At 40.4% G+C, this 19,599-nt stretch overlaps 1 protein-coding gene across 1 annotated transcript; it reads right to left on the reverse strand.

The window, feature by feature from the left end:
- Positions 1 to 255: 255 nt before the first annotated feature.
- Positions 256 to 12,020, reverse strand: slc22a16 (solute carrier family 22 member 16). The gene is made up of 8 exons (XM_061052028.1): positions 11,878 to 12,020; positions 10,340 to 10,816; positions 9,096 to 9,213; positions 6,112 to 6,670; positions 4,948 to 5,075; positions 2,774 to 2,883; positions 2,499 to 2,598; positions 256 to 2,314 (listed from the first exon to the last, which is right to left on the reverse strand). Exons 1-8 carry the CDS (start codon positions 11,919 to 11,921, stop codon positions 2,132 to 2,134), a joined length of 1,719 nt encoding a protein of 572 aa, XP_060908011.1. The 5' UTR covers positions 11,922 to 12,020; the 3' UTR covers positions 256 to 2,131.
- Positions 12,021 to 19,599: the final 7,579 nt, after the last annotated feature.

The following is a 19,599-nucleotide window of genomic DNA, read 5'->3' on the forward strand; positions in this document are numbered from 1 at the left end:
ACCAGCGAATAGGAAGCTGTTCGTGTTGGTGGGCTGTTGCCAGTGCTGCTCCATGACAAAAATAGATCCAGCAACAAATTGAATGAACCCTCCAGTTTGACTTACAGAGTGGGAAGGGAGAAACTTTATAAGGTGCTCATTTATCAAGGATAATTTTCTCTGTTCTTCCACACAAATTCAATAGTTTTATGATGATGATGTTTTAGAAAGAGAAATAATTCAAAAGTGTTCAACGGTCAGAAAGAAGCAAAACACTTTATTTTAGCTAAATTGTTTATTTGTCCTTGATAAAAGCAAAACCATACAAGGAAATAAAAAACATGTTGGTAGTAAAACTGTTCAGAATGGAAAACTGAACCTGAGTACCGTCTGTAATGATGCCAGTTGATTGTCATGATTTTTTTTTGTTCTCCTTCAAAATAAAGCACCACTCTAGTCTTCAATATGCAAAATAAACAAACCAATAAATCAATACAGTATTGCAAAGTAGATGAATACAGCTCTACCACAATGCTGTGGTAAAATTCCTTCCTTTGGTCCAAACTTCTTGGAGCTCACATTTGGGCTCTTGAACGTACAGTACTGTTGTATTTTTTTTCTGAGTATATTTCCTTCAGTGTCTCCAGCATCTTAATCTGAAAGTAGAAATCTAAGACATCAACTATTGTTCTTACTAAAACATGCAAACACACTAACACACTCACACAAACAAACACTTACCTTAGATGAACGCTACGCAATGGCATCGTAAATGAGAACAAATTGAGGTTAATGTCAGAAAACATAAAGGTAGGTTTGGGTTACAATAAATTCACAGTGATAGCCACAATGGATGCCTTGAGATTTAAAAAAGTTTTAAATGACAAAAAAGGTCTATTAAAAATAAGGCAGCTGTGTTCAAGGTTGTTAGTCAACACCATATTTGATTACCTGATAGCTTTAAAGACGACAGGTAATGTTAGCATTTAACCACTTCCTAGCAATAATTTCATGAGGTTAGCATTAAAGCTAACACCTTTTCCATTGTGTTATTTTGCACTACCAAACACTAATATTAGGTTTAAGCCACAGGTAAATGCTAATGAAAGCTGTTGTCTGAGTTATCAAACATGTTTTTTTTAACTTGGCTTGTTGATCCATCAAGAAGTGGTGAAATTATGATGAATATGTCAGTTAACCAAATTCAAAGGAATTGATCAGAGGAAAATGGCAGCAGTGTGAGTTGTAAATTCAATTCGGTTTTTGAGAAACATTGCATCCATAAAATTTGAATACAAAAAAAGAGAAGCACAGCCATGATCAGCACTTACACTAAGTAAGTTATCTCAGCAAACAGAATTAAGATTTAATTTCAATACAACCTGGGTCTCACTTTTGCAGATTTAAAAAACAGATTTGGTGAGTTCTCGGTTTTAAGTTGTTTTGTAAAGAGTTTTTACAGAGACAACAAAGGCACAGAGTAAAATTATCACCCAAACTAGTTCAAGGATACAACTCAAGTGGCATCGTTTTCACACTTGACATACATCACTATCCACAATCAGCTGCCAGCACCGCCTTCCAATTGGCCTTCTATTTAAGCAGCAAGATTTCGGGTCTCTCCCTCTACTCTCTCATTTCCAGCTCTGACCTGCATCAGTACTGTGTTCCTGCTATGTCACTTGATTAAGTAATCATATTTAAAGATATAACAATTAAAACTGCAAAAAAATAAGACTGACGTTCTTATAAAGTGAAATAACCTTTTACAATCCTTCATGTTTCCTTGGTCTTGGAGACTCGTACATACACATATGGCACATGATTTTCTCACGCACATAGTTCCTAAATGTTGTGATTGCACCTCATCTGTCACTGATTGTTTCATTGCTGAAATCTGTTATGCACGCAGGAGCAATTCTGTAATGTGTAAAGACACTTTAAGTATCAAACTGTTGGTCATTTGGCAGAATAAAATGTCAAACACATTTCAACAAGTTCTGAGGAAAGTGTCTTTTTCTTCAATTTTTTTACATCAATATAAAGCGAATCAATGATGTTACTATTTTGCGGCAGGCTTCACCTCCTGTCTTTTCCCTTGTTTTGTATCCGCAAATCTTCTCCACATGAGTCTCTCAGCTCAGGCTCCAGCTTAATGTTGATTCATCTCCAGCCCCTCCTCAGCACATTTACTGCCCTGCGCTGAGCTCTTCTTGCTGGGCTCCTGTCCCAAAGCTTCCGCCTCTTCCAAGGTGGTGGTTAGAGGTTTGCCCAGGGTCTCCGGCAACAACAATGTCAGCACTCCGATAATAAAGGCCAGGATTCCAACGATGAGCTACATGAAGATTATGATGAAAGGAAAACGCAATTAGTTCAGTTTTTATTCTCACCAGGAGTCAGGACACGCTTTTAACTAAATATTACAGCAAATAGGAACAGGATAAAAAGGTTAAAAAAAACAGAATTCTACATTAAATAATGTCTGGTTTTGGAGCTTAAAGAGAACTTGTGCAGTATACCTGAGGAAGGTAGATCCAGATGTCAGACAGGTACACACAGAAAGGTGCCACCACACTGCCAACACGGCACATCATACTCCCACTACCCACTGCTAGAGACCTGGAGGGATAATACAGACGTGAACACCACCAACACAAACAAGAATCGATTACTGTACTTTACTTACTTTCTAGTTTTAGAAAAGTGTAATATATCTGAGCTGTGATTAAACAGGCTTTCGTACAGTCAAACTATGTTGTATGGGGTTTTTAAAGTGTCTGTATGTTGTCCTCACCTGATGATAGTGGGGTAAAGCTCACAGGTGTACAGGTAGATAAGACCAAATGCAATGGCAATTGCAAACTTTCCTGTCATGCTGAGGGCGATAGCCAGAGGCTCGATGTCCTGTGGGAAATGGGGCAATAGGTGGTGGACAACGAAGTTAATTGGTCAGTGTTTAATGGCTTAAACTATAACTTCGGTATGTTTAAATTTAAAAGAAAATCATTCTTAAGGACATACATTTCTGCATTGCTGCAAAAATGATTGATACACTAAAGCGTACACAACTGACCTTTGACCTTCAGACTTTTTATAACTCTCCAATTATAATCAAGTTTAAAACAGCAGCAAAGAGCACCATCCTTGTCTGATCTAATAAAAGAGTGTTTAGCATGTGTTTAAACTGTACGTGAACGTGTGAGTTTGTAGATTTTTAAAAAAAAAACTGCATATACAAATTCTATACTGATGTATTTAAAAGTTACATCTTTAATGGAATGGTTGTTTTTAATATTTGTACGTGCATGATTTTCATGTTAGTATTTTGTGTGTGAGCACTAGAGTAAGAATGGAGGATGGGGGAATAGATTTAAACAAACCACATAGTCAGCAGCCTGTTAGCTTAGCTTAGCAGTTAGGGAGCAGACTTAGATTTAGATTTAACGTTTTATTTAGTGAGCTTGTGCTAGTAGGTTCATTCTGTTATGTTTAGATGGTGTCAAGCTAGCCGTTTCCCCCATTTTCAGTTTTTTATGGTAAGCTAAGCTAACAGTCTTCTGACTGTAGCTAGTCAGCAATAGAAACAACATTAGACTGGGTACTATTGTCTCTTCTGTTGACAGTTTAAAGAATATTTCTTCAAATGTAAAATGATCCTAATGAAATAATGATGACATCAGAGTATGATTCACCCTCAACACACATAAAATATGTGCTGAATCCAAAACAAATACTGATAAATTGAGACATATTAAGACACAGATGGCAGAGGAAGTTTAAAAAATGGACTGCATAAACAATGTAACAGCAGAGTGAAGCAACTAGGAAGGAAGAGCTGTGAAGATAAGCTATCCTTCTCACAACACTAAATTTGCCAAGCTAGCTGGACTTAGCTATTGGTGAAAGGTCTCATCGGGTAACATAATAATGTCCACTGTATCTAAGTCCTGTTACTAAGCAACTGTCTCCTAAACAACTATTCTACTTAGTCATTCTTCTTAACACTTATTCCACAATGAATCTCTTCTCTCATATTTATCTGATACATGGCACGTTTGCACACACATTTGTCCATGTAGTTTTTCAAAAAATAAGTTACTCACAGGTATGTGAGAGTAAATCTGTATATGAGTATATGAGTAAGAGCTACATAGATGACTCTCTGTAATTGCTGTCTCCTCTGTCTCCAAGCTGCTATTTTTCAGCTCCCTGTGTCAACTCTGTTTGTAGACCACTCGGTTTAGAATGGCTTTCCATGTCAAAGGTTATATTTACTTGGAGGTTACGAAGCAGCTGTTTGCCAGGCCAACCATAAGCAGCGCAAATTGGGTCAGGGATAAGAACATAGAAAGTTGGAACTGTATGTGATTGTATATCAAATAAAGTAACAAGGGTTTTATTACTGTGGACAATGTCATGACAACAAACTCAAGAGCTAGACATTCAGACAATTTGTGCCAGTTCAGAAATAGCCCCATATTACAGTGAGCTTATTCCAATATCCTTACACATGGTTCCCAGTAAATAACAGTCAGAACTTCATGATAGGAGGATCAACACAGTTCAGTAAAAACAAAGAAGACTGTGAGAACAAAAGAAGCAGGGTTGTGTCCAGACTTTTTATTTGACTTAAGTCTCAACTCTGACTGAGCAAAGAGCCAATAATAGCATTGGGAATATTGGGTATCACCAAGGGTGGCCAATTGGGTAATTATAATGGGAGGGGGGGTTGCCACCCCTCAGGATGTTTTCATATTAGGCACGATTTTTAATAATCTGGCTGCGTTAAACAATTTTTAATAGAAGTTGTTACAAACTATGATTTCAGTAGTTGAAGAGCTAAATATTCACTGAAATGTTTAGGTCTGTAGTTGGTTTACACTCCCACAGAAACAGCTGTTTTGATGATGTCTTCAGGGGACCTCACAAAGGTGGTTAGCATCAAGAAAATACACTGTGAGCACTTACAGAAGGAACCACAATGATGAGCATACAGGCGACCCCGGCCAGGAGCAGAGCTGGGACACAAGTATTCTTCCTGCCAATCCGGTCCATTGCAAAACAGCCAACCAGATAAGAGGGAATCTCTACAGCACCTGGAATCAGCCAGTGACAACAGCTCTCGGTCAGAGGTTATCGTAGCCTATACACACATAGATCACATTCTGTATGAGGGGTCACCAATAACCGGCTGAAATGTTGGTCAAGCTCAGCCTCCAAAAGGGTACTTTACTGTAAGTCTCTGAATACATAGTTGGAGATAATATTCGTTCCTGCTGGAAACCAGAAGACATAAATTACATTAACGCAAGAGTCATCAAGAGAAAGTACCTATTTAGTATGTTTATTATTTGTTATTAATGGTATCATCATCTGCTTTGGCACAAATTAGTTCCCAAGCATGTCTAGTTTCAAACATAGTATTTATCATGTTCAGTCTAAAGTTGATACTGGGAAATGGCCTGGGAACAAAGTCTGCTTTCAACACAACATTAAATAAGCAGTGCATCAGTTCTTGAGATGTTTACCAAAATATGTATTACAGTACAAATCTAATTTTCTTTATTAGATAAAAACCTCAGGGAAAGTATTCATCTTTCAGATGAAGAGCTGTAGCTTTACTTAATTGTTCTCAGGCTTATTTTAATGCTCAGTTACAAGAAAAAAAACAGTAAACAAAGACAAACCAGAGGTCGTAAATAACAACAATACTTCAGCAAAGTTCAGCCAATGGTGAACATGATATTTTACAATACATTACAAAAACAGTAAATAGCATTACAGTGGAGATTCTCCAGAAAGTTTTTAGTAGGACCCTTTTCAGCTTGGTAAACAGGAATGAACATTGCTAAGAGGCCTGTTTGTTTACAAGGGAAGAGGTGGTTTTGTTATTCAATTAAACAGGCTACCTGCTCACACACTGAAACACACATAGAAACACTTTGCCCACTTTGCCTTTAAAAGCAAACGTTTTGAAATAAGAATAGCATTTGCAAAGAGTTGATCCAAATCAAAACACAAATAAACACACAAATGGATTACCCAAAATGACATTGTATGATTTAGCTGTTTCAAAACAACCTGTTTCATGCTTTCTTAATGCAGAGTGACGCTCATCAGCTAATCACTTACCAGCAAGGAAGAGGTTAACATACTGGTTTCCTCCGAGGTTGACAGAGCCCAAAGAGAACACGTAGTAGCCCAAGCTTCCAATGAACCAGATGGCCCACACCGTGCACGTCCGGCCCGCCATCCTCCAGCTGCCGAACAGATCCAGGATAGACAGCTTCTTTTCAGACTGTGTCGCCTTCCCCTCCGACTCCTCCAGCAGAGGTCTGCTATTCTCCTTTTCCTCCGGCTCCAGCAGCTCCTCCACCTTCAACCTGCTTTGAATGCCGTTCACACGGGCCATCGTGTCCAGCAGGAACTGAGCGTCCTTATAACGGCCCTTTGCCATCAAGTAAAAAGGCGTCTCGGGGAGCTTCCAGCAGAAGAAGAGAAAAGGGGAGGTACAGGTGGAGAGGATGATCTGGTAGATCCACCAGACCCGCACCAGGTAGCCGGTCAGAGCCACCACCATGATGCCGACGGCAAAGGCAGCGTGCACATGCATGGAGGTCCATGTTCGCACCTTGGTGCCAGTGAACTCTGTGACATAGACAAACACCACCACGAGGTAGCCACTGGACACCTGAAGAAAGCAGAGATGGAAAGAGAAAAGGAAAAGTTATGAAAGACGATTGAAAGATGCAAAGAGGTAAGAAAGACAGGAAATGAAGAAAAATGTTCCGTTAATGAAGCAGGAATAAGACAATGTATTGGTAATTTAGGGGTCTTTATTGAACTGCTTTTAAGAGGTCTTTGTGCTTTTTTGTTGAGGTGATTCTGACACAGTGTTTGGATGTTAAATATTTTAGACTTTTAAAAGGCCCTTGAATTTCCTTTAACTCACATACTGAAATGTGGGCGGCAGTAGCTCAGTCTGTAGGGACTTGGGTTGGGAATCAGAGGGTCACTGGTTCAAGTCCCGGCACGGACCAAGTCCAGAACCTCAGTCCACTTCCTGAGCACTGCCGAGGTGCCCTTGAGCAAGGCACCTAACCCCCCCCCACCAGCCCAGGAGCGCCCACCGTGGGCAGCCCCCTCACTCTGAGACCTCTCCATTAGTGCATGTCCATAGGATCCTGTTTGTGCATGTGTGTATTTCAGCCTATATTTGTGTAGCATGTTTACTAGACAGAGTGTAAAAACGAATTTCCCCTCACGGGATCAATAAAGTATAAATTATAATTATAAATCAGAGAATCATAAAATTACAGTACGGAAGCGAAATGTATTTAAAGTTTGCTTACAGTTTTTGCCAGAGTATATTATTGATTAGTATCACTTTTTCCTTTAATTAATGTATTCATTCATTTATATTTGGTTTATTTGCTAATTTCAGTGTATGATTTCCAACACGGTGACACAACATACATCAAACTGTCCATGAACAAACAGGAGCAGGAAGAAGAATTAGCTGCCCTTTTCTTATTGGAGCTCAGCTTAAGTTCAAGCAAGAAGACTGGTTATATTCTCTCACACATTCATTTAACTTCTTCTTCAATCAACTTAGCCACTCCCTCTCTACCACTTCCACCATCTCCTTGCTGTCGCTGCGACCCTCCTCCGCGCCAGTCACCTCCATTCCAGCTCAGCAGAGTTCAGATCCAGCCTCACAAATCCTGCATTCTTCTATCACCACCACCACAAGTATCTACAGGCCATAAGGGGGGTCATCCTATCCTGCTGTCAGCCTCCCTGCACCTCTGAGTGCATGTCGTCATCATGACCGAGTCTAGTCGCCAAAGAAATTGCATATATTTTCCCAAACTGTATAAAAAATTGTACACTCTTACTTGAGTCTCTCCTGCTTGAAATAAATGAAGTTATTGTTGATACAGAATCAGATGACCTACTGAAACAATCAAATGCAATCATCTCAATGTCAGATTTCTCTTAAACGTTACATGCTTGCTTTAAAGTAGAAAACTGACCCTATCATTAAACTACATAGGGGTCACTTCTGACCATTTGCATGATCCTACAATATCTGTGGAAAGAATCACAGGATTGCTTATAATTTACAGTTACAGTATGAGTTGATATATCTGTGACACGCACATGTAGTTTTCTTTGTCAGAGTTAATAGCAGGCTGACTCTTTGCTGTGTGAAATGTAGCTGTGCAGTAAGAGCGTACACTATCTGAAGTCTGATTCTATGTGAAAACAACAGCTGTAGCTGTGGAGGACTGAGGGGGGGAGGGGCGGGGGTGGTAGAAGGCCAGGAGGAGTCAAACAGTGGAGCGACTGTAGTGGCTCTTTCAGAACAACTTTACTGCCATGTGGACTTGAAGGAGTAATGACTTCCCGCCTTTGCCTAGTAAACATGCCTTTAATGCATTACCATACACAAAGAAAAAATGAATGTGAATACATGTAAACAGAACTCGACTGTTGTTTTAACATCTTATCGCTGTGTTCTGTTAACGTGGGGTCTGTGAATGTATTTTATTTAATGCTGCACCAACTGACCCTCACCAGTTTGCAATCTGTTTTTGTTTTGATGTTTATATTTTAGATATTTAACGCATAACATAAATATGACAAATGTTATGTTCTAATTTATTTTATTCCCTTGTTTTAAATGAATTGAAATCCTTTTTGAAGGCTTTTACTACATAATTAGCTATTCTTCCTTATTTAAGTCATAGTAAAAAAAATACTATGACTTTTGGCTAAATACTTTGTACGTAAACCTATAGTTACACAGTCCTAGATATAGCCTTGTATTTTACAACTGGAGCAGACATCTGTTGATGGTTTGCATGTTGGCGGGACTGCAGGATGACTAAAAGGAGGCGGCTCCAAATGTACTAAAGAGAACTTTGGAGATTGAATAAGAGAGGAAATTGGACACTTAATTACACAGAGAGTGCATTTTCTAGGTTCTCTTACTCTAAAAACATTTCACCGCAAGTAATGTGAGATTCCTTCAATGCACCGAAATTGGCATCCAAAAACAAGAGCACATATGATACATACAGTATGTAGGCATAAATACACTCTGTACTCACCATGGCGAGGAGGAAGCGCAGCACCATAAAGAAATAATAGTTTCCAGAGAACGCCACAGCCACCCCGAGCCCAAACTGACAGAGGCTGGTGAACATCAGAATCCTCACGCGACCGACTCTGGGGGGAGGGAGGCACCCAAGGAAGATAGAGGAAGAGAGACAGAGGGTGAGAGACAGTGAGAAAGAGAGTTTATGTATTAAATGTTGTCATTTCTTTGTCAAAGATGTGTTAGGCCTTTCAGGTGCAGCACTCTAGTATAATGCTGTAAGCAAGGTGTCACTAGATGACTATTATAACTGAGACATTGCATGTTAAATATCACTGATTAAATAAAGTTTCAGGTACAAAAAGGACATTTTAAGGCCACTGAGCTACTCCTTATAATGTTAGCTGTGATGCTATCAACTTTTGGTTGTTAATGTAGATATTTTTGTGTAGATCAGGCAGAGATGAAGTCTAACACCAATATTCTTAAATGATAATGTTAATAATAGCTTGAATGGGGCGCTGGTGGCGTAGTGGTTAGTTCGCGCATCCCACGTATGGAGGCTGTAGTCCTCAACGCGGGCGGCCCAGGTTCGAATCCAGCCTGTGCCCCCTTTCCCGCATGTTAATCCCCACACTCTCTCCCTGATTTCCACCTCTATCCACTGTCCTATCTGTCCATTACAGGCACAAAAAGCCCAAAAAATAATAGGTCAACTCATACAAAAAAACATACAGTCATCAGCACTTCATCTTCAGCGTCTTCTATTATAACTCTTGAAGATGATTGGGCACCATAGTGGACAAAGCCAGAGTGATGTCAGCCATCTGTTTTTACACCGTGCCCGCCTGTCAATCAGGTCCGCCACGAGCCAAACTATGCATAACTCGTATAAATCTAGGCCAAGTCACCTGATCCCTTCAAAGTGTCCCAAGATATTCCTCCAGTCCCATCATCCACTTTTCTTACCAGTTTATCACACTCATCACTCCTTTCACACATGTGTACTGCCTATGAGTTAACTATATTAGTATTCTTGTGCCACTTGACATGAGAGATAACATTGTCATCATGTTGAGGAATAAGTGTCTCCGAAGGCTATGACTATATAAAGGGTATCCGGTCTTGACACAAGGGTGAACAACTTCCTAATAAGGTGAACCTTTACTCCATGTGCCTTATGTGACATAATTTACCTTCAAGTGTTATTTCTCTCTGCCATTGGACCCACCAACTCCTTCTCACACCTCTGCTCACCTGTCAGCGATGTCCCCAAACACCAGCGCTCCAATCAGCACCCCGAGCATGAAGGTGGGCTGGCACAGTTTGGCCAGCCACCCATTCTCACACACCAAGTCCCAGTCCGTCACGATGCTCTGGTAAACCTCGGTGCGGTCGTAAACAAAGTTTCCATTGCAGGCTTCCACCGTTTTGTTGCCGTCAAAGTCATACGTGAAGTGTGTTGGGTTGGTGCGTAGGGCGCAGTGGCACTGGCTGAGCTCCCACTGCTCTCCTTCGGCCGTCCTCACCACCAGAGGCCCCATCGCCTGCTTGAAGACTGGCAGGAGGTCCGTCAGACTAGATCCTGTCAGGTTACCGTACAGCACGTCTGTGATGTTGCTGGGCACGCTGCACACAAAGTTTGGGGTCTCCACTAAGAAGACGGAGGCCAGGTAGTGGATCCCGCAGGCTACGGCCTGAAAGACTGCTGCAAAGTACAGACATGCCTGAAACCTAGAGGGAGAGAAAATCTATTAAACATCTGTTTACACCAGAGCTGAAGAAGTGATGACGAGTGATATGGCAGCTGAGCAAATTACACACTGGTCATCTTTACACTGCGTCCCATAATAAATACATATAGGCAAGCCTATTTGGCTCAGCTAAAAATAAAAATAAAAATCACAAACAGCACCAATTTGAATGGCTGCTATGAGAGAAGCTATGCTTTTTTATTAAAGGCTTTATATGCGATTTTTTGATCCAGCAGATGTCGCCCTTGAGCACCAGCATGAAACCAAAACAACTGGCGGTGCTATGCCAAATGCCAGCGATCTTTATTATGCTCCTATCTTCACACTGCATGTAAATTTACCCGAAATGAGCGTGATCTAGAAACTCAGTTAAGCAGTGAGTACACTATGTTATTCTTCTTTTCTCTAGTCCCTCAATTAAACAACTTTTATTCGTGAGGGGAGGAGTCAGTCGGCCGTCCTGACAATGTTAACAAACTGAAAATATGGAAAACTCGGAAAACATCACAGACAATGGTTACACCCATTGAAGACAGTCAATACTCACAGAGATATTACATTTAAGTGTGAAAAATCGCATACAAAGCCTTTAACAGCCTTTAAAATGTTGCCTTTATTTTTCCTGAAATAGTTACACTCTGGCAGCTTTAACTTTTAGTACACTACAGTTAGGACGTGTTTCATCATCACTTCAAATGGAGAAGCAGTTCTAATAACAATTGAAATGCTACATCATTATATTTCAAAAATCGCCACACAGTACACAAAAGTGAAGACTGAGCCTTCATTAATCATAGCCATATGGTAGAACAAGAAGTTAGGCTATAACTGTTCAAAATCAAAGTACCTAACTTATGGCATGTAAGTGAAATGACCTCCAATGTTGTTTGGAATGTTTGTTTTCATAAACGATTTTGTACGATGGAATAAAAATAACTTTAGATGTTAACAACTACTCCAAATCTTTACAGCTTGGTGCCATAATGAATACACCAACTTGGTAAGACTTGACAAAGAGTACAAATGCATCTGAGAGCCTACCTTTTGAAATGTCCAAGCTCGTCGAATATTCTCTCCACGGTCATTTTCTGACGAGTTTGTGCCTCGAGGCTCCCGGTTGCGTCTCTCTCCCACAGCTGCCAAAGGGATCCCGAGCCTTAATGCCAGATCATGTTCGAATGTGGCTTTCACGGAGAGGAGTGAGGGGTAGGAGGGGCGCGTACACTCAGCCCACTTTCTCATTCATCTCTTTGAAATGACTCATTTGCCTTTCTAGTGGTTTATAGTGGTTTATCATTTAGTTTCATATAATGTAGCCATCCTGAAGTGTTTTCTCAACTAACATCAGTTTTAATTGCGACACAATACTGAAATGTAAGACAGTTGTTATATTGTGTTGTTTAAGAATAAAGAGGCACTGAGCAGTTCTACTATGATGCACTGGCGAGAATATGAAAGAAAATGAAATGAAAAAATGAAAAATGTTGTCCAAGTGTTTTTTTTTAGGCCTATCTTTTTATTTGGCTGGTGTAGAAAAACGTCTTTTATTAGAGTACAATGAAATAATAATTACATAATAACTGTGAAAACTCGCATTAGTTTGCCATGTTTGCGTTGTGTTGCTACGTCCTCAGTAGTGTGTGAGAGGGTGAAGCTGTGGCCTCAAAGGCAAAACTCCAGGGGAAAATGTCTCCTGCTTTGCGTTTTTTTTAAAGGCAAAACATTGCCAAACATATCTATTGAAAAAGAAGTCTGTAATATACAAGCAATAACACAATGTCTTTCCCTGAATGAAATCACCGATTGCAGAGCTCTAACACTGTGATGTAAACAGTTAGTTTGTAACAAGAGTAGCGTAAGGATGAGGCCAAATGCTGATCTGCCAAAAACTGTAGTTCCTGGAGAGTCCACTTGAAACCTATTCAGGAAATGTGAATCAAACCATATTAGGCTAAAATTGGCTTCCAAAAACAGCTGCATAGTAAGGACCAAAATGCCAAACTAGAGACTCCCATATAACGGTCAATAAACCAATCAGAGACTTTGTGATGGCTATGTCCATTGTTCATATGTTCATCTAGTCTTTGGTATGTAAGAATAGTTGTTTATTCTGTTGTTGACTTGCCTGGCACAACATCAACAGCCTAACACTGCGTCTCTGACATCATGGAGCCATATTTCTTCCGAGGTGTTACCCTGTAAGAATTAACCTTTTGAAAAGCCAATTAAACCAACAGCTGCTGTAAATATGCCTGGTGTTTACAACATGAGCACAGTGGTAATGAGCAGCTGAGTTTATAATCATCACAAGGTCACAGTTGTGCTCCAATTGGGCAACATGCTGCATCCCTACTGTCGTCCCTATTTTTTACTCGCTGTCAACCAGAGTCGCAAATGACCACACTTCCTCTCCAAGATGTTTTTTTTTTTTATCTTTACCAGTAAATCTCTGACCCAAAAGAGATCAGAGCAAGCTCTGATCTGAAAACTAGGAAGGTCTTGTCGGCTAGGTGGGTGAATCGAGACTTGCTTTGAGTAGATATTGATAGTGGGTCGTTGTCAGGCTTTGTTTGGGCTGAGCACTTAAGTTCATCAAAGATGAATGAACGCCACTCAACTCAATCATTCAAAGACTGAGCCCCTTGTCATCCCAGCCAGTCCCTCTATGCAACCACAGATCAAGATCCAGCTTGGAACAACCAAACCCACAAAGTCTGCCCGGAACCTGGGTGTCATGATTGATGACCAGCTAACATTTAAGGTTCAAGTAGCTTTGATTGCCCGGTCATGTCGATTTACCCTGTACAACATCAGGAAGGTCAGACCTTACCTGTCAGAACATGCTACACAGCTCCTGGTACAGGCTCTTGTGATATCACACATCGACTATTGCAACTCTCTACTGGCAGGTCTTCCTACATGCACTATCAAACCCCTGCAGATGATACAAAATACAGCAGCACGACTGGTCTTCAACCTTCCTAAAAGAGCACATGTCACTCCGCTGTTCATCTCCTTACACTGGCTCCCAGTTACTGCTCGCATCAAATTCAAAACTCTGCTCCTCGCTTACAAAACAGCGACAAAAACGGCTCCTCCTTACTTGAACTCTCTCATCCAGGTCTACACTCCCTCTCGCCCACTCTGCCAATGAAAGGCGTCTGATCCAACCTTCACAACAGGATCCTAAGATGCTGACTAGACTCTTCTCCTCTGTCGCCCCCCGGTGGTGGAATGAACTTCCAAACTCCATTCGATCTGCAGAGTCCCCTTGCACCTTTAAGAAAAAGCTAAAGACCCAGCTCTTTCATGAATACCTACTAACTTAATGATGATGGTCTTGATATTATTGATGATGATGATGGTTGTGACGATGGTTTTTGTTTGATAACGACGACTTATAAGATGGTTTCTATACTGATTAGAGCTCTCAAGAACTGCCGTCAATGTTGTGCTTTGCCTCTGTGCAATGCCTGTCAGCACCTGTGTGTCCAATCGGACTCAAAGCTGATCGTTTGCTCTTACTGACATTGTTCCCTTTTTTCTAGATCCTTGCTTGTGTTGTACTTACTCTCTGATGTACGTCGCTTTGGATAAAAGCGTCTGCTAAGTGAATTGTAGAATTGTAGGTCTGAGGGATGGGCAAGTGAAGTGCAACAAAAACCAAACCAGCTGGTGGAGGAAGAGAGGAGAGAGAGAGAAGTCAGAGTGGAAGCCACTTAAATAAGCTGAGGCCTGATTAACTCAGTTTCCAGAAGTCCTTCCCAACTCTGGGAGGCTGTGGCTCAGTTGGTAGAGTCTCTCAACTCTTTCAACCGGAAGGTCGAGGGTTCGATCCCCAGCTCCTGCAGCAACATGTCCGATGTGTCCTTGGGCAAGACACTTAACTCCGGAGCTTAAATTGCTCCGGCTGCTTCGTCGTTGGTGTATTAAAGTGTATGAATGGGATTAGTTACTTCTGATGGTCTCACTACATAGCAACATCTGCCATCAGTGTGTGAATGGGTAGGTGTGACATGCGGTCTACAAGCTCAAGTCCATTTACCATTTACCATCTATTGGCTGCTGAGCCAGGAAGTTAAACCCAACCAAACCAAACACATGCAGGCAGAGAAGGCAGGACGTCACAGCATACAGTATATACTCAAAGCTTAAATGCTGTTATAAAGCGGGACTGACATACAGTATTCCAGGTTGTTAAGTTGTATATGTGAAGGGAATAATTTATCATTACAATGTTTCTGGACTGATCACCATCTGAAAAGAGAAATCCATTCTATATTTCAAGTTCAAATGGCCTATTTTATTACCACAGAAGCATATTGCATGCACATGAGAAAAAAAAAACTGCTCTGCTTCTCATAACTTATTGTACCCAACTTGTAGTCCAAACCACAAGATTTTTTACTTTGGTGCCATTTTACTTAACTCAATATCACAAAACTCCCAGGGTAAGTGTGAATAAGTTTCTCGAACCCCAAGTCAACCTCACTGTCTCTGTTTCTGCCAGAGCCCCTACTGGTGCCTTCGATTAATTATTGATATGTGCAGTAGATGTGGCTGTAAGATTTCAAACCACGAACGTGTTTGCTTTAGCCATCGCACTAACATGTCATCAACCCCGCTCTGTCCAACAGGATACAGACCAATGGGATATGACTGAAGAAGGTATTGACACCACCTCCCACTGACTTTGACCTCTTGTCTTCTACTTCCACAGAAATGTCAGGCCTGGGTATTCACACACATTGTGAGAATAATCCCAGAGAGCTCCTAATTTATCTTAAAAGATTCTAAACAAGGAGTCAGTTAAGGAGGGATTTAGAAAACATTCTCACAGCGAGAATATCTTAAAGAGGAGGCGTGGTCGACACTGTTGCTATGGGAAAGTATGACACATTATTTCAAAAGCTATGATTGGTTGATGAAAAAAAAAAGTAATACACATTTTTCTCTTAGTGATAACGGGCATAGGACAGTGAAATCACTTAGTCTAGTCATAGAATCTAGTTAGACTTTGATTAGCCATGAACACTATTTTATGAAAATCAAGTTATGGACTAAATCTCTAACCTTGAATCAGTGAACAGTGGAGTAGACCACATTAAGAGGGACTCGCCATGCATGCCTCACTTTGCACTGAAGAAAGTTTAACATGGTCTGAATCATCTTAATGCATTTTAGTTGTCTGTTCAGCCCTGCTATAATTCATGAAGATTTTTTCAATTAAGACTCCTGTCTGTACTATACTTCAGTTCTCTGTGTGTGAGTCCTTCCATGCTGTACCTTTATATCTGTTTTCTCATGTTTATTAGCAACAAAAGTAATGGTAAGTCATTTCACTCTTATTGATATGAGGTGGCTGGAACAGTGCTGTGATTGTTTGTGTGAAAACCTATCTCTGCGCCTTTCCACTGTTTTAACCTCATCTTTAGAAATTCTTAAACTTCTTAACAATCCTCTTCACTACTCCTGACAGTTTTTCCCATTAGGAGCGCTCTTAAGGACTAAGATGCTCTTCATGATGTCATGATTCTTATTATTTTCATAGAATTACATCAGTAAGAGCAACTCTTTGTACTTACTAGGCTTTGTGAATACCGCTACTAGGGTCCAACCTCTTTTTGCTTTCTAAGGTATTAGGGGGGAAGCTAATAAAACGTAGCATCATGTGTCACTTAGGATAAGAATTGTCCTGTCCTCCTGCTGTATTGTTGGCTAAATGTGCAAAGCTTGACACGTTTTTTTGGCACTGGCTGAGGTTTATACTCTTATTCAGTCTGAATGTATTCAGTAGGTTTGTGACATAAATGTGAACAAGTGTTTCTTACGTTTTTTTTCCTAGTTTGCAATAAGTTCATTATGACAGTGCACAAGGTGTTAAGTTGGCATTACTCTGGCTGAGCAAGGGCCAGTGTGCATTCAACTTAAAAAAGAATATATATATAACATTCACCTGCTCCCGTCACAAATGGCTGCTTCCCACTGAGCAATAAATAAGCGTGTCCAGGTCTCCAGCAAACAGCAGGCCTTGATTTCGCTGAGCAAATGGATCTATTTCAGGCCAGTTAAATCTAGTTTTACTCTGAGTGTTGTGAAACCTGAATACACCACATCACTATCAGAAGACCTGCTGTTTGTTTACAAGATAGTGTTCAGTTAATCCTACCTGCGGGTAACTTCAAGCCTTTATCTTAGATTCTTTGAGCTAGAGGGTAAATTTGATGTTTGTAAAGTTCACCTTATACCTTTTTTTAACCTTTAAGCACACATGGGAACACTCATTGTGTGAGCTGAGTTCATTCTTTCAACATTTTCTGTTTTAAATCTGCTGGGAACAAAGCATTATGCTGATATTGCTATGTGTGACATCTTCAGTGCAGTTTGTGTTGTGTCATTTTCAGACTGATAACAGCCAGATTATCATGTTTTAGATTTTCTGCCATTAAAATAAACACTTTCTTTTGACAGTGGCTTACCTTCTTGCAGTGCCTTCAATTGTCTTTGGCTTATCTCTCGAGTTAAAAGTGGGCCTCTGCCTGACTTCTGTTTGACCAATGCGCTGACTTTTGCATTCTGCAAAAAAAGGAGGAGCCTATATATGTGTGCACTGGACAATAGGAAAGGAGAGGAGGGTAGAGTTTAAGAAATGAAGGCAACAAATAAAAAAGAGAGAAAGGGAAAGAAAGGCAAAAAGAGGACAGACACGTTTGCATTCCATGTGGCAGTGGATTTCGGCCAAATCATTGCAATGTGAAATTCCGTCTAAGGGGAAAATCTGTGTTCAATTTGAAAAAAGCCACAACAGAAACAGGGTTTCAATTTACACAGCATCTGTCTAACAGGCTTATTTCTCAGCCTTTGGGTCATTCTTGTAGTTTAAAAGATATATGTACCTACCTTTCAGCACACACGGTACCTTACAGTCAGACAGAAAAAAAATACACAAACCAAAGGTGTCCTTGCGTTGCCTCATTTCTACTTGAACGGGTCACAGTCACACCAACACATGTGCATTCTTTCTTGATCCTCTCATTGCTCCAAACAGCAGGTACATTACACGGTGACCTACATCACTTTAAGAGTTCAGATTGGGCCATAACCCGTTCTATATGGAAGTGTGAAGTGTTCATGGTTTACCACTGGAGGGCAGTAGAGATTGGTCTTGGTATCTGTCATCAACACTGTTTCATTCTCACTCGGAGGTACTTGTCCATGCTTAAACTAAATCAAGGATCATTTTAAATGGTCAGAACTACATTCAGTCCCAGTAAATTAAATTGACCTCTACAAGAAAAACTCCACAAGTCTAGCATGGGTTACATTAAATAGATCAATGGATGTACAAGGTTTTCATACCTGTTATATATAGACGTATACATAGTTCACAGTGACTGTAAAATAAAATTGATGGATTTAGAAAGTAAACCCTAAAAAAAACCTAAACCCGGCCATCAGCACCAGTCTTATTGAGTTATTTAATGTCATTGTTGTAATTTACCAATCATTGCACAATTAGTGCCTTTCAACCTTTTAGTGATATGTTAGTCTATTATGATACCTATTCATCTTCCCTGTCAATACTTTACACATCTTTGTATGTTTAAAAGCATGTTTTGTATCCTAAGACACCAAAGTATGGTGCAATTTTGCTTCAAATTCCCATGCTGATATAACTTAACTTATATAGAGTGCAGATAGGTATTTTATGTCCTCATAAGGGGGCAGTAGAGAGCTCAATTAAAGCTTATATCCACGAAACACAAAAGACCGAAAGTGATTCTAACCAGCAAGGAATGACACAGCCTTATCATTATCACTCATTTCCTCTGTAAGATGAAGCTGTGTCAGGGTGATCTGTGAAGCTTGCTCCCCCTCAAAGTGAATCTGTGAACACTGCTTTTCTCCTTCCAAATATAATCTGCTTCAGCAGGCCCCATAAATGATGTGTGTTGTCTTAGTGTAAAATATCAATAACACATTTATTAAGCGGACACACAAGAAGGGGCTCTGATTATCAGTTTGTTCAAACACAACAGCAGATTTCGCAGTCTCTGGAGGGAAATCAATGACAAAGATAATGAAGTAATTTGAGAACACAATGAGGCAAGTGTTGGCTTACAAATTAATTATTTGAGAATTATCGCCGAGGAAAATAAAACACAGGAGAAAGTGTAGTTTCCAGAGAAACGTATAAGTCGCAGTAACAGCAGAATCTGTGTAGGAATGCAAACAGAAGAAGATTTGAAAAAAAACATGTGCTCTTAATTGTATGATTAAATTGTGCAATTTGTGCAAGACTAATGTTCAACAAGCATTATGAAATGCAATGATGAAATGTTTGTGTGACAAAACAGCTTTGCTAAACCAAACACAAATGCATACCAAGTTGTACCGCTTAAACTGCAGATTTCATACATTTTGCAACAATAAAAAAAAAAAATATGAGCAATATTATCCAAGCTGCTAATCCAGGATAAGCTCTGCCATGGTGTGAGAGGCAGCCTGTTCGCAGATGCTGTGAAGGACCTGCATGGACCCGTGCAGCTGGCCCTGCCCATGTCTAGAGTTACAAAGTAACCCGAGAGTCTGCAAGGCGGGACGGGACGGGCAACCCCAGGGAGGGGGCAGAGCCACAGAGGGGTGTGTGTGTGTGTGAGAGTGTGTGATGTGATCCTCATAGAAAGAAAAGAAAGCAAATTAAAGGGGCGTGTGTGTTTGGGGAAAAGGGGGGGGACATTAGCGTGGGGAGGGAGTTCCCAA

The sequence above is a fragment of the Labrus mixtus genome, chromosome 12 (genome assembly GCF_963584025.1).
Source record: "Labrus mixtus chromosome 12, fLabMix1.1, whole genome shotgun sequence".
Classification (NCBI taxonomy): domain Eukaryota; kingdom Metazoa; phylum Chordata; class Actinopteri; order Labriformes; family Labridae; genus Labrus; species Labrus mixtus.

Bases quoted from the DNA above. Each gene is read 5' to 3' on its own strand.
- slc22a16 (XM_061052028.1), bottom strand. From the start codon at position 11,921: ATGACCGTGGAGAGAATATTCGACGAGCTTGGACATTTCAAAAG. The intron at 10,817-11,877 runs GTAGGCTCTCAG...CTCTCCCTCTAG, and splicing joins GAGCTTGGACATTTCAAAAG to GTTTCAGGCATGTCTGTACT. The intron at 6,671-9,095 runs GTGAGTACAGAG...TGCTTTCTTCAG, and splicing joins TGCGCTTCCTCCTCGCCATG to GTGTCCAGTGGCTACCTCGT.